This window comes from Thunnus albacares, chromosome 14, assembly GCF_914725855.1.
Source record: "Thunnus albacares chromosome 14, fThuAlb1.1, whole genome shotgun sequence".
NCBI classification, from domain to species: domain Eukaryota; kingdom Metazoa; phylum Chordata; class Actinopteri; order Scombriformes; family Scombridae; genus Thunnus; species Thunnus albacares.
The window spans coordinates 12,067,439-12,082,735 of NC_058119.1; the positions used below are offsets into that span (position 1 = coordinate 12,067,439).

The 15,297-nt window shown below is 40.5% G+C and overlaps 2 protein-coding genes across 5 annotated transcripts; one reads left to right on the forward strand and one right to left on the reverse strand.

Annotated features, from left to right (window-relative positions):
• Positions 1–1,428: 1,428 nt before the first annotated feature.
• On the forward strand, positions 1,429–10,034 carry erlec1 (endoplasmic reticulum lectin 1). 4 transcript variants are annotated; one of them, XM_044373115.1, is made up of 15 exons: positions 1,429–1,580; positions 2,887–2,961; positions 5,047–5,151; positions 5,904–5,984; positions 6,127–6,204; positions 6,289–6,352; positions 6,436–6,482; positions 6,593–6,816; positions 6,979–7,120; positions 7,213–7,374; positions 7,458–7,517; positions 7,942–8,066; positions 8,146–8,223; positions 8,334–8,409; positions 9,235–10,034. In XM_044373115.1, the coding sequence occupies exons 1-15, from the start codon at positions 1,545–1,547 to the stop codon at positions 9,304–9,306; spliced, it is 1,425 nt and encodes a 474-aa protein (XP_044229050.1). In that variant the 5' UTR covers positions 1,429–1,544; the 3' UTR covers positions 9,307–10,034. The 4 variants fall into 4 exon arrangements, with proteins under 4 accessions (XP_044229050.1, XP_044229051.1, XP_044229048.1 ...); XM_044373113.1 differs by lacking the exon at positions 1,429–1,580 and adding an exon at positions 4,492–4,891; XM_044373116.1 differs by lacking the exon at positions 2,887–2,961 and having other exon boundaries at positions 1,430–1,580.
• Positions 9,876–15,159, reverse strand: gpr75 (G protein-coupled receptor 75). Its single transcript, XM_044373112.1, has 2 exons — positions 13,944–15,159; positions 9,876–13,598 (listed from the first exon to the last, which is right to left on the reverse strand). Exon 2 carries the CDS (start codon positions 13,481–13,483, stop codon positions 11,840–11,842), a length of 1,644 nt encoding a protein of 547 aa, XP_044229047.1. The 5' UTR covers positions 13,484–13,598; positions 13,944–15,159; the 3' UTR covers positions 9,876–11,839.
• Positions 15,160–15,297: the final 138 nt, after the last annotated feature.

Sequence of the window (15,297 nt, forward strand, 5' to 3'; positions counted from 1 at the left end):
TTATCCTATAAGAACTGTAACCTCAGTTTTTGATTGATATAAAACATGGCTGTTATGAATTTAATTATGGGCTAAGTGCCATTTTGATGCATTCAGGGTCTCAGACATGCTCCTCCAATGACCCTTCTTTGATAATCTCATAGAAGAGCTAAACCTTGGTCACAGGCAAATACAGTGAGGACTAGCTCTGTGAATATCTGGAGCCTATCCAGATCCATCCAAACAAAAATACTCTCTCATTACCTTCTCTGCGGGGGTGTGAAGAGCTGCACTCTGATCCACTGGCATGGTTAAATCCATTTCTCTCATGTTTCGGCGACTTGTTTTGCTTCTTCGCAGCATTTATTCAAGCAGTAGCCCTTTACAAGATTCGAGATTTAGCCTGTAACACAGAGATTTAGTTTGTCTAAAACACAACAGGTGCTTGAGTGACAGCTGTGTACATGCAGAGCAGACAGAATTAGGGGAGTTTGCTCAAGCAAGCTTTAAAATGCATATCAGGATGCGTACCACATGTTCTGACACTTCACTCCTGATGCTGGTAAACATACCTACCAGTTTGCTGAGGATTATTCAAAATTGTAAAATCTGTTTGGTGTTTTCAAACTCAGTACACAAATGGAGATTAAGTAATTAACACAAAAAAGCATTATGTGATGTTAATAAGTTTTACAGGCTTCACACACATACCCTCACTACATTATTTTATTTATTTTATGTCTTTGCTTGATTTATGCTGCCAATTTTATGTTTGATTGTTGATCCTATGGTTGCTGTGGATTACATGACTTTTGTATTTGCTTATAAAGCGTATTGAGGTGAGATTCCTTCTATAAGCCTCTAGGGGTTTTCTAAATCTCACCTACACAATTTGCTTCTTCTCTTTTGTTGTTGTGTTTCTGCTGCTTTGTTTAATTGTGCAAATAAAGAAATAAACAAGCTGGCATCAGTAATGTGAGCACTACAATAAATCATAATTGATTGATAAGACATATTGTATGGACTCCAAGTGAAGGACAAACAGTTTTAACAAGGGAGACTTAAAATGACAAAAGAAATACAACATGTAGAATTGCTCCACCCAAATCAATATTGAATGTCATTAAGACAATCTACCCAAAGTGACAATATTGATCTGACGTCTGACATATTCTATGTGTATTTTTGGGTGACAGCTCAGGAGACATCTTAATCTCGCTTGAGACCTTCAAATGCCAAGATTCATTTCTCCCTGCTTCCTTTGGAATGATGTTATTATGGTTGGGGAAATGACAGTTGTATCAATTATGCATAAGGTGAGGGTGTGTGAAAGGCATCTATGCAAATCAAGTTCACCCCACGGGTGGCAGTGAAATAAATGAAAATGCTTATTTCAAAGTGGTGAATTCAGGTAAGTTTCCGCCAGTCAGGCTTCTGAAAAAGTCTGTGCGCAACCACAGAGGAAGAGACACGGAAAAAACTTTTGACTCACTTGAGCTGATTGTGTCTCAATTACCAATTCTTTTTAGATTTTAGGTTCTTTTTAGGACACATAAATGCACTAAATGCACAGACAAAAAAGTTTTGGAAAATATTCAACTGTGAGTATGATTCTGCTTCCATTCATTTATAGCCAGTTAGCTTAGCTTAGCTTAAAAAGGGGGAAACAGCTACATTGGCTCTGTCCAAAGGTAACAAAATACACCTACCAGCACATCTAAAGTTCACAAATGAACAATTTTTTATCTCATTTGTTTAATCTGTACAAAAATTGAAGTGTAAAAACAACAACAACACCATTTTACGGAGCCAGGGTGTTTCAACTCTTTATGCTAAGCTAAGCTAATTGGCTGCTGGCTCAAGCTACATATTTACCGTACAGACATGAGAGTTGTATTGACCTTCTCACCTAACTCAGCAAGAAGGCAAATTATTAAGTGTGTGGAGCTATAGCTTTAATAAGAAAATCTCAACTAAAGGTCCACTTACTAGCTTTTTCAAGAGCTTTCAACCACATCTTACGGTTTTCCACAAATGATGGAGTGGAGTTCACAGTAACTGACGCCTGCGAGAACGGACAGCTGAGCAAATTCCATCACAGCTTAGAAAAACTCCATCTGCTGAGGAAGACTATGAAATGCGGTTGAAAAATCCAGTGAGTGGACCTTGAGTTAAGAAATGTTTTTCTCAAACTCCTGTTTGCAAAGTCGAGAATGAACTGTCATGATGACATGAAAATTAGCCATTTTTAAACAATCTGTCCGAGAGAAATATGATCACTCCGAAGTATGTTGTTTATCAAATAAACAGACGAGAAAAATCATTTTAAAAAAGCACCCTGTTAGAATACATAATAATTCAGTTGCAAAATAACAGTTACCATGGAAACAAAATGTATTATACTCTATCTATCTATCTGTATGTATGTGCCGTATGCATGTATGTATGTCTGTATGAAACTTACATACAGACATACATGTCTGCATACATATTTACACCTATATGTATTATATACATGGAAGACAGATGTGAGTAGAAGCTGTATGTATGTAAGCAGAGGGGAGTGGTTGTAGTTGGTGAATGTTCTAATGGGATGTTCTCTTGCTTGTATCCTTCCCTGTTCCTCCATATCCCTTTTCTGCTCCTAATCCTCTCACTCTTTGTCTCAAAATCTCTGTTATAATCTCTCTCCTTTCTCCTGGCTGTATGTGCTGCCCATTCTCATATCAACAGCTCCACCAACAGGTGGAAAAAATGCCCTTCTCAGGTTGAGACTCCCTATGTTTCCATCAGTCCAAGGCGCTCTCTACATTTCCCCCTGACAGTGAAATGCAATGCCACATATTTTCAAGGTCTATGTCTTAAATTTCCTGCTAACTGAGAACTGTTTCTGTGTGAACCGTTCAGGTCGGGTGGGGGGATTATTTATCGTCATTCAACGCACACGACAATGCTGAATCAACAGAGTCACAGGACAAAAGAGTAAGGACACATCATGTTGGCATCAAACTGCTCTCACCATTGCTTGCACATAAGTCAGCCGACATAATATCCTGGAGATGCTGAGTAAATCTCCTCAGCAGGATCTATTATCTTCATACTGTCTTTAATCTTGTGACCAGCATAGAGTCCTTATAATACTAGTAATAATAATAATAATAATTGTGAGACATCCTTAAACATCTGCTCACACTGACACAATTAATACTTCTAAAACCATCCACTGGGGGACAGAGATGAGGCAATCTGCCTTTATTTTGTTTCTACATGATCTGGAAACCACTCAAGCATTTAAACTCAAAAGGAGCCTAATGCTTCGGGCCAGCTGTGGTCTGCATTTAGTAACAGCTTTATGGGTACTGTTCTCAGCATATGAGGATGTGGTTAGTTTTCACAAGACCTAGGGGGAATGGTGTTTGATCCATGAAAACACCATTCAACAGAAGTTTCTTCTCAAAAGATCTTAGATATGATAACATAATTGGCTTTTTTGGGGGCAGATGGAGAAGTCTGTGATGCTCTATTCATAGCCTTTTTGCACAATAGTCAGATACAATAAACTGCTGTTTTCATTTCTGATGTCTACATGTGTGCATGGATTATTATGTATTTCTAAGACAAAAAAGGTCTGTTTACTTGTGCCAGCGTCATTACAGATTATAACACCTTGATATTAAAGAGATAAATAAAGGTTGATCTCTTTAATTTGGATCATAAAATGTGGCATGACTGGCAACTTCACACAGCAATTTCAGTATCCTCTTGTAAAAAACATATTTAAACTGACTTTTAAATTTGGTTTTTATATTGTACTATCTATGTATGCCTTAACATCGAGTTTTCCTACTTTATCTCCCCTTAGCTTTATGGTTGAAAAATCATCTTATTCAACAGACTTGAGACCATTCCCCCAACATTCAGCCTGACATATTTTCTATTTTTGGACATTTTGGGATCCCTACAAGAATTTAAAATGACGTTCTATGGGTTTATAAATGTTTGGCTGCACAAAAGGATCTTGCAATAGGGGATTTAAGAGGTTAAAAGTTGTATCACTATGCGTCTTGTGGTCAGTGTGAAAACCCTGCTATGCAATAATCAACTATTGTATCAGACAAATGTAAATGTCAGTGATATAAATATTTTAGATAATGTAATTATTATATTCTGCATAATTGCATGTAAATTTTGGCATTTGATAGTCAAGCTGAACTTTTAGCTGAACAAGCTGAAATTATAATTCACATAATAAATACAGAGTGAGAGTGAATCGCCATATATGATGCCACAGGGGAAATTCCTACTGATGGATATGCAGTTTTGGACTAGTAGTCATGTTTCATATCGGACTGTAGAGAAACACGATAGGCTAAAACACAAAACTATAATATACTAAAACCTCTGTTTAATTAAAAAGAGAGTATTATTTCTGCTACTTTCAAAAATCCAAGAATTATTTAGCTTTTTGCTCTCTAAATGTGCACAACTGTCAATATCTCATCCTGCCACTAGGGGACGCTGCTGTTATTTCATCCCAACAAAAAGGCGGAACACGACGTGGCAAGTAAACAGCTCACTTCCTGTATATTTGTAGTGTATTGACATCTTAACATCCGCTTCACTCAGTTATATCCTTACGTCTGTCTAAACCCGACTCTTGTCAGACTTTGTAGTAGCTTTGAGTTACTCACACAGGCAGGTGTTAGTGTGAAGTGAGTCCGGTGTCTTACATGAGGAGCGGGCTGTAGGAGCTCAGCAGCCGGGACAGGAGATGATGGCCGGGCTGCTGCTGGTGCTCCTCAGTGGGTTGCTGGAGGTCTGCAGCGGCGTCTCTGCGAACAGAGGGGGTTATCCGTCCTTTACGGACGAAATCCCTTTTAAAATCACCTGGCCGGGCGCTGAATTCTCGCTGGTATGAAAGTATGAAGAACACATTGTTATCAGCTGGAAGAAGTGTTAACTGTGACCAACGTAGCTGTGGAGTGCTATCTTCACAATCAGGTTCCTCTTTCTTTTGTACCTGACGTTATGCCTTCAGCTAACTAGCGTGTGTTTATTAAATTGCAGCCAACATCAGGTGCACTTTACCGCGAAGATGACTTCGTCATTATGACAACAACAGAGAAGGAGAAGTACAAATGCCTCCTGCCCTCCCTGACAGCTGGAGACGAGGTAAGAGGCTGAGAGCCCCGTCAGGCTTTGTCTGTTTACATTTAATGCAGGATTAAAATGTTCTCACTAGTTTAAACAGGTATAGGACTGTCCCTTTCTTAATCAGCTCATACATATATATAAAGTGTTTCATAAGAAATTAGGTGTAGGGATTTTATTGCCCCCATAATAATAATAAATTGCAGACATAATGACACAGGTTATTCACATACAAGGCAGAGCAGCTCGATAGTGGCCTAGACAGCTGACAATGAAGTCATTTTAGACAGCTCGACTTTATCTCATAAGGTAATGCAAGCCTGCTATATTAAGTATTTTCTGTCTGGGTCACAACCCAGATTCTGTTCGGTATTCTGTAAGGTACGCTGTAAGTTATAAAAGTTGAGAAACAAAGCATTCTTTATTCATTCTTTAAAAATTTTAGTAAGGTGAAATTTTGGATTACTCTGCAGTTTTGTTAAGAGAGATGTGCCGTCTGTAGTGTGTACTATCTTGTTGTATCAGACCAGGCTGTGTCTTTCATTGACTGAGCTTCAATACACTCACATGATCAGACAACTTAGATGTCTCTCTCTTCCTCTAGAAGTAGGGTGCTGCTGTGAATGGGAGTGTTAATTTTAATTATATGATAACAATCTACATTATGCTATTTTTTGTTCTGTATTCCTCTTGCAATGACTTGCACACCTCCCTATATGCTGCCTTGTCTCCGTCACATTGGGGCATTTGTCTGGTGTCTTTTGTCGTCTCAGGATGATGATAAGGAGTACGGTGGGCCCAGTCCAGGAGAACTCCTGGATCCACTATTCAAACGAAGCAGCTGCTCTTACAGGGTGAGACTAGTGATGTTTCACTTCTATTTTGGTCTAATTTCCCTACTACTCTCAGTCAAAACTGAAACTGTGTTCAGCTGGAGGTCATGCCACATTAGCAGAGCATAACCAAAAACATTCTCTTTTCTCGATAACATTGCAGATTGAGTCATACTGGACATATGAAGTGTGTCATGGAAAGCATATAAGACAGTATCATGAAGAGAAGGAGACGGGTCAGGTTAGTATTCTGATTGGATAAAATTGTTTTCAGAAGCTACCTCTTAGTACAGTATGTGCTGAAAGTAATCGTGTGTTTCCACAGAAAATAAGTGTTCAGGAGTACTTCCTGGGGAATATGGCACAGAAGAGCCAAACTACAGAGACAGGTACATTTTTTATGTATTTTTTATGATACATTTTCTCAATATTGTTACAGTGATATTGAGAGCTAAAGCAAGGATTTTTTCAGATAAAGTTGAAGAAGCAGAAAATGTCAAATCAGCAGCTGAAACAGAAGTAAGTAAAATAACACAACTTAAAAACCAACCAAATCTGCCAGGCTTGCTGTCACCTCTCACATTTGTCGCCTCTTGTCTGTTTTGTTCTCTTTTTGCTCTGGCGTCCAGGTGCCCTCTAAGAACATAGAGGGTCAGCTTACTCCGTACTATTCGTTGGAGATGGGCAATGGGACTCCTTGTGTGCTGAAACAGAACCAGCCACGCGCGACATCTGTGCTGTACGTCTGTCATCCAGAGGCCAAGCATGAGATCCTGTCTGTTGCTGAGGTCACGACCTGTGAATATGAGGTGGTGGTGCTGACCCCACTGCTCTGTGCACACCCAAAATACAGGTAGAGCTGTCACAACAACTTGTGCTTCAAGGAATATGCCTCTGTTTTGGATATTGTGAATTGCTGTTTTTGTGTGTCAGGGTTCTTTTGAAATACATTTTCCAGCAGATGAGATTCCTGCTTACATCTTAGTGTTTCCAAACTTGATATTATTCCCTGCAGGTTCAAGTCCTCCCCGGTGAATGCCATCTTCTGCCAGGCTTTGGCCGGCTCCCCTCTGCAGCCTCAGCGGCTCGCCCAGTTGGATAAGGAGACAGAAGAGCAGCTCAAACCTCCTTTCAGCACCACCGCTGAGAACAGAGAGGTGAGAGATTCACAGACAAGACAAGGGAAGGAAAAATGGGTACTGTGTGTACAGATTACACCCAACTCATTTATATCTATGATATGTTGCAGGAGGAGGCCTCACCTGTGAGAGAAGAGGCCTTCACTTCCACTCACAAACCCATGACTGTGGGTGGGCAGACTCAGGTCACTGTCGGCACCACTCATATCTCTCGCCTGACAGATGACCAGTTGATCAAGGAGTTCCTTAGTGGTTCATACTGTCTGCACGGGGTGAGGCATACTCAGCCATAGCACTGAATAGTGTTTACTAAACTACACAGTAGCATATAATCATCTTAATGTGTGTGTTTCAGGGGGTAGGGTGGTGGAAATATGAATTCTGTTACGGAAAGCATGTCCATCAGTACCATGAGGTAAGAGTCAAATGTAAAATCAAATGTATTTGTAGTATCAGCTTAAGCTTTTCAACTTAGCTGTTGGGCAACAACCATTCAGTCAATCTGATGATTATTTTCTCTTAGTTAGGTCTATAAAATGTCAAAAAATTACCCAACATAGTTTCTTAAAGCCCAAGCTGATGTCCTCAAATGACTAGAAAACAATCCAGTTTTCACATAAGACAAAGAAAAGTAGAAAACATTCACAATTGACAACTGTTAAATGTTTTGGTGCTTTTGCTAAAAAACTTATTTTAACAATCAAAATGGGTGTTGATTTATTGAGTAATCTTTTAAGCTCTACTTGGCTGTCAAATATGTAAAAGTTTTAGATTTTTAATTGCATAAAAGTATGAACATTGCATCTTTAACCAGATATAAATGTTCCTCGGTTTCTAAGGATAAAGAGCAAGGGAAGAACATTGTGGTGGTTGGGAGCTGGAATGCTGAGGAGCATATTGATTGGGCCAAGAAGAACGTCGCCCGATCCTACCAGCTCAAGGATGATGGAGTGCAGAAAGTCAAGTATGCCATAACTTTAAACCCTAACCTGGATTCAAATAAAACCCTGCTGTTGTTAATTTCTCTCTGTTTTCCACTGTAGGTTGGTTTCCCACTTTTATGGGCACGGGGATGTGTGTGATCTGACAGGGAAGCCCAGACAAGTCATTGTCAAGCTCAAGTGAGTAAACAGCACCAGTTCAGTGTCACTGCCGAGTCAACGCATGAGAAAGACAATACCCTGATGTTTCCCTATTGATTCACTCATCTCATTTCTCTTCTATCTGTCAGATGTAAGGAGTCTGAGTCTCCCCATGCTGTCACTGTCTATATGCTGGAGCCTCAGACTTGTCAGTACATCCTAGGGGTAAGTTCACCAGTAACCAGTGAGTCGCATTCACTGAAAAACACACTCCCTTCACAACATGATGAGGTTAACTTCAGTTTGGAATGAAAGAAAAAGTATTATTTTGAATTATAACCTATTAATTCATTTACACCCTAGTTCAGGAGGGTGCATATGACCAGTTTAATGAAAGTTATTTACAGCAGACATTTTAACATGTCAAACACAGGTGACAGTAATAACATTATTAATTGCTGCAATGCATTGCAGTAATTACTGAAACTGAGCCATCGTTAATGTTAATAAATTCCACCTGTGCTTTTCCTGCTATGACAAGTCAAAACAAGTGCTGTGAAAAAGGTCTGTGAGTCTGATTTATTTATTTGGAAACAATAAAGAAAAAAGGATTGTAGCAAAGCTATAAAGATTCAGGTTAGAAAAACCAAAAGTATTTGACAATAAAGGGAGAAAAACTGGTGACATTGATAAAATTCATCATATTTGACTGTAAACACCTGTAGTTGAATTTATATGTTTCGTTTGCACATCAGAAACTAATGAGAAACATGCAGCTTGTGTTCCTGATAATTTTATTTTTAAATCATGCATCAGGGAGGTGTGAAATTTTCTCAGCTTCCTAGGAGGGCAAGACAGAAAAAAGTTTGGGAATCACTATTCTGAGTTAAACAGCCTTCAATTCTGTCTATCAAGTATCTATTCATACCATATAACAACTACTGGCTGCAAATGTCTTCTTCATCTAATGATGCTGATGCAGCCACAGGAATAATAAAAAGAGGGAGGAGGTCAACCTACAGGTGATTGATGTCCTTTTCTTTTTCTCAGGTTGAGTCTCCGGTAATATGCAGGATACTTGACACCGCAGATGAATATGGACTTCTCTCAGTCTCCAGCTAAATTGACAAAGATCATATGACAGTGAGAGCGTATGAAGGACATGGAGAGGACAGACAGAGAACGGTTCACTCGAAGAAAGACAGAAGCATGTGTGGTGGAGGAAGAGAGGTACCCATGACGCTGCACTAAAAGTCAATATAGAGGTTAAATGGTGGTGAAAGTTGATCTTGAAGCTGGACTTCATGGAGCCCAGGAGCAGAGACCCACCAGAGGCCCTGATCTGTGCAATGGGCCATGCTTCATCCTCCAGCCAGTTAGTTCAGACTTTGTGAAAACAAAAGGAAACGGGGCCGACACCTCACTCCATGAGGAAGTGGATTTATTGCTTGTACTTCATATCTACGCTTTCACTTTGTGTTAATTTGTGGCAAAGGAGTGATGAATCAGGGGATTCGTAAGCATCAGGGGAATCAACAAAACTCATGGTGGTTTTATTGTCTAAGTTCTAAGTTTTATTGTTTAAATTCTGTATTGTGTGTGTGTGTGTGTGTGTGTGTGTGTGTGTGTGTGTGTGTGTGTATGGAGGGGGGTGATATGAAATGATTAGCTGCTTGATTTTGCACTTGTAGATATGAGAAAAGGCAAGTCTGAAAATGTTATGCAGCAGTGAGAATGTGTGCTGTGTTAATTTAGAGAATGAGTGAGTGTAACTTATGTGTTAGAGGATGCTGTGGAATAGCAAAAAAAAAAAAAAGCGAGTATTTGATTAAAAATTTGTTTAAGTTTGATATACAGAATGTCTGTGGGTCCCTATAAGAGGTATTCTGTGGTTTTATGAATATGCACACTGGGATCTGGATCACTGCTGTATCACAGGGACAAAACCAATACCTTTGCAGCAAAGAATAAAACTAAAACATGAAATCTCATTTATAGTTTTGCATTACCACAGTACCAATATTTGACTTAGATATAAAGACAGCATGGAAACATTTGTTTATTATGTCAAGGGATATCTAGTCAGTTGCCATCTCATTGGCAGAAATAAAGTTTTTTATAATTAAGTGACCTCACTCTTTAAAAACATGGCATCAGAGTGAACCATGTGAGGCACTTGTAAAATAATAAGCCTGTCATTTCCCTCCTGGAAAGAACACACTGTATGTTGATCCCCCAATGAAGGACATCTGGTTTAAGTTGCCATGGTGAATTTAAGGCCACCAGAGGGCGCTGACACCATGAGTATAGTATAATATCTCTTAATGCAAACCTTTTTTTCCATTTATTCAAAATAAAACAATTGGTACAGTATAAGTGTCTTCACAATTTAAGGTCAAATCAACACCAAGATGTAGAGCAGCAGCCACTGAAGTTATTTGCATTGTCAAACTCCAGCATTTTTAATTTTCAAAAAATTTCTAAAGCCTTAACTTCACTATATGCAGCAAAGACCTCCAGGTCAGCACTCATTTAAAAGCTAAGCATGTGGACATTTACTGAAATACTTTCTAAAGAAGAAAATCAGCAGATTTTCTCTTATATTCATATGTCAAAGAAAAACAATAGCAGTGAGCCATAAAAGGTTTTCATATCCTTAACATGAGCATAATGACAGGTGTATAATCCCAGCAGACATGAGGACTAACATACTGATAGGCAACCTGCATCTCTATCTGAGGTTCAAAGTTCATTCTTGATTGGAAATAGCAATTGAGAAAGCAATATCACCACAAGGTCCATTTAGAAGTTGTTCTGGAGCTTTCAATCATATTATCTTCATCATTTATATGGATGAGTAGTCCTTAAAGTTTGCCGAAAAAATAGAAATATGAACATCTACAATTCCATGACAACTGGGCAAACTTCATCCCACTGATGAAAATCATGTGATATTGAAAGCAACAGCTGTAAATGGACCTGTGATGAAAATATTCCTATTTCTAACATTTCTATAACATTTCTATTCCACTGACTCTGCTGCAAATTAATGTTAAAACAGTGAAAGCACAGATCCACTGCACTTGCCAAACATTTATTGAGTTAAAAAGTGTATGAGGTTCACAAATACAATTTTGTTAAGAAGCAAAAAGTCCATCAAAGTGCAACCACATGCCATCAACAGCCATGTGTGGGCCTGTGCGGGGTTTTATAGCAGCCTGACACTACAGCAGCTGATTGCAGTGCTCAACAACATCAACCAGAGAGGAGGCAGCAGTGAAACCCACTATTGCAGTCTCTGGCTGCGATGAAAACCTACAGAGTCTTGGGTTATAATGGCACATGCGTGCGCAACACAGGGGTAAAATTATGTGAAAATGCAGTATCTGTTGAAAAAGGTCAATAAGTCCATTCAATAACAATAATAACTTTTTGTAACAGACACTTTCATTACAAATCTCTTGCGTCTAATTCTGCTTCTTTAATGTTTCCACTCATGTAAACTTTACATGTATTTCCACTGTAGAAGAGAACAAATGGTTAATACTGAGTCCAAATACATAAGATCGGCTGTTATTGTGTTACTCTTTTGATTCACATTGTATTTAAAGCCATGGTGAGATTGTCCAAACCCTTCTGTTTGGCAGCTCTTTGTTTAGACTGAGGGAATGGGGATCTGGTGCACTGAGGTGCTTTCAAAGTCTTGTAGTGCGTCTTGGTGAGTGTGGTAGTGCATGGCTACATAAGACTTGGCAAAGGCAAATGTCTGAGAGCTGACAGGCTGCAGGCTGGTGGGGGAGCTGGGCCCTGCAGAGGGACTGCTGTTGTATATACTGTAGTAGGGCTCAATGCGGGTGTTGATAGGTGTAGATGTACTTGGGGGGCGAAGTTTGCGCACACCCGTGGCCCTTGGACTACCAGCACAGTCTCTGGAGTGACTTGGCCCACAAGCCTGGTCTACCAGCCTCCTCTGAGGCTTGGGTGACAGTACATAGGCTGAATTGGTCTCATGATGGGAGGATTTATTTCTATTGACTTCCAGACTGCCCTTTCCCATCGCGTGCAGGCGAGTCTTTTGCTTGCAACAGAGAAACCCCAGTGCTGCCCACTGAACACAGCACAGCACACGGCGGCGGAGGCCTGCACTGTTACGTGAGTACACAAAGGGATTGATGCCCGACTTGAGAAAAATGAGCACAAAGCCGCACAGTTCAAACTGGTAATGAGCAAAGCTACTTTCCGGTGACAAAACATCCTGTGCCAGTGAAATTCCCATTGGCAAGCAGCAAAGCAGCACAGAGAACACTATAACTACACAGGTGACAACTGCCTTAGAGTCTTTGGCTGTGGCCAAGTTGACTGTGGACACTAGCTGACAGCAGGTGGCTCCTTGGGCAGCCCCTGGAACCAGAGGCTGGCTGGTCCTGTTGGCATAAGAGTGTGTCTGAACATTCTGCAGTTTGTTGTAAGTCTGGTTACAGTAGAGAGAAGGGCCCTGAACAGCACACTGCATGCTCTCAAAGCCTGCTGCAATGAGAGGTGGCGGGGGCGGAGGGCATGTGGCATCGACGGTGATGATGGGACATTTCCTCACTTGTGCATTCTTCCGCAGTGTCTGAGCAATCATCAGATAGGATACAGAAACCACAGCTACACAGAAGGCAAAGTCTGCCAAGTAGACATACAACACAACTCTGGCCTTTCCACCTCCCAGGCCAAAGTGGGGCAAACAAGGTCCATCTCTGCGTGGGTATGCTCGCATGGTAAGGAGGGCAGCCATGGTGAAGCTGGATGTCCACAGCAGGGCAGTGAGGGCCAATGTGCAGGGGAAGGAGGCGGTGCGGTTAGGTTGCTGCCCCAGGACCATGCGCAGTCTGTGCAAGGCAATGACAGCCACCGTCTCCAGGGACATGATGATGAAGCCCGAGCTGGTCAAGTGGAAGGCAAAGCAGAAACTCTTTGACACGCCATCCCCTCCGCCTGCATCCAGGAAGAGCACCAGCGCAAACATGGGGGCGGTCACACAGCAAATGAACAAGTCACAAAAGGATAGGTTGAGGATCATGAAGTCAAAGTTAGTGCGGAACTTGCGAAACGCTGGGTCGAAAAAGGACAAGAACACCACAAGATTCCCATAAGAGCCCAGGCAGAAGATGAAGATGAGGAGGAGAGAGCAGAAGGTCAAGGTAGCAGTATGGATGACGGCCCAACCGGAAGGGGTCTGCGTGCCTAGGGTGCCATTGAAGTTCTGCTGTCTTGGCACATCCACCAGGTCCGATGGTGTAACAGTGGTGTTCATGGTATTATTTACAATTTATAAGGATCCCACAGTTATGGATTTGAACATTATTATTCCTCTGTATGGAAGGAGCACATGAGGATGCCTCCGCCATTGCTGCCACCTTGGGAGAGTGCTACAAAGGATACAAAGTCATAGATTAGACATTATATCGTGCAGAAAATCACATTTCATGCTTGCAGTTATTGAAAGGGAGCAATTAACAGTATTACGTTATATAACATTAAATTAGAAGCTGTGATACACATAAGCTACAGTAGGCTATAGCTATGCACCAATGCATTTGACCAATTATACCCCCCCCCCCCCCCAACACACATACACACATACACACACACACACACAACGTCTGCTGAAATACAGAAGAATAATGCATACATCGGTTTTCCTATGGTATCTAGAGTTCAAGCCATTATACAGCTTGGATAATTTATATCGATGTTGAGAAAAAATAACCTACCATCTGTAATCGATCGTGCGTCGATCATTATCATTTGATACAGCCCATCTTCATTTATGAAGCAGTGTGACAGTAAGTGAACGCACCGCGGCTTTGAAAAAAAAAAAAAAACGTATTTCAGCAGCTCAATCGAAAAGTCCATTGATGAATACGGACATATGAGACGTTTCCTTTCATGCCCGTACGTTATCTAACGCGTATACAGCGCAGATACAGAATAGCTTATTCGTTTTCTTGGCGACATATCCATTCTTGTACAGGATCGACGGCCACTGGACGTGCACTGAAAAATGAGTATGAAGTCACTGCCTACGTATCCGGGCATGAGCATAACCACTGCATTCAAGTAGTCCATCTGTAAAAACTCACCCCTCTCCTCCCTGCTTATAATAATATAACAGAACAGCAAAGACCATGCTTTTACATCCTTTCGGACCGTTAATTTAACACCATATGCTGTGACACGACAGAATATTACGGCACTACTTTTTTCACCATACATACTGTATTTAATAGATTTAACCAAAAAATGCTGACCATATTAAGATAAGGGTAGCTGTTATCAAATATATTCAGGCCACAAATTTTTTGAATTTTAGCTGTAATAGCATGAAAATGATGGGTAATTTAATATGTATTAACATGTGGGGCTCTAAATAGACCTCACCTGTCAATATTTGGTCACTTCCAGAGTCGTTTATTTTTATTGTTGGCCGCCCAGTTTAAGATACATCCGCGCTGAGGAAACGTTCATGATATATAACATACTTACTTTGACAATATCAAAGTTCTATTTAAACCAGCACTTACCACAATAACATTTTAAACTCCTGGTGGTAAGCAGACACTCATTTTCTTTTAGAACAGCGAGTCGTTACTCGGCACGACAAACTCGCAAAATGAAACACACACATTTACAAATAATATTAATACCTTTTTATTTTTTTTCCCGCTTTGCACCGCCGTCCTTGGGAGCAGCAGCTCAACGACGTGGTTGCTAGGCGACACGTAGAGCGATGATTTCTCTGTGAGCGCATTAATATTTAAAGCAGGGACAGTAATCAAGTGCCACGGAGCGGAGGGCCAAAGGCTGTCAGGTTTGTGATATATATGGTCTGACTTGGTAGAGCTAAAATAAATTCTTTGTGGAAAAAAAACAACAAAAAACATTGCCACATTGCAGTCACGATGCTCTGTGTGGTTTCGATAACCACATAATCCACTCAAAATGTGTTTTGCCTAATATTTCACTTCAATGTTTGACCTTTACTGTGTGCAGAATGGTGTATGTGCTCACAGTACAAGAAGGCTGTTTTTCAAATTCATGTTCAGGAGGGGAAATGTTTCTATATCC

Coding starts and splice junctions, on each gene's coding strand:
- erlec1 (XM_044373113.1), top strand. CDS start 4,751: ATGATGGCCGGGCTGCTGCTGGTGCTCCTCAGTGGGTTGCTGGAGGTC. Junction 5,985..6,126: donor GAAGCAGCTGCTCTTACAGG/GTGAGACTAGTG, acceptor ATAACATTGCAG/ATTGAGTCATACTGGACATA. Junction 8,224..8,333: donor CAAGTCATTGTCAAGCTCAA/GTGAGTAAACAG, acceptor TCTATCTGTCAG/ATGTAAGGAGTCTGAGTCTC.
- gpr75 (XM_044373112.1), bottom strand. CDS start 13,483: ATGAACACCACTGTTACACCATCGGACCTGGTGGATGTGCCAAGACAG.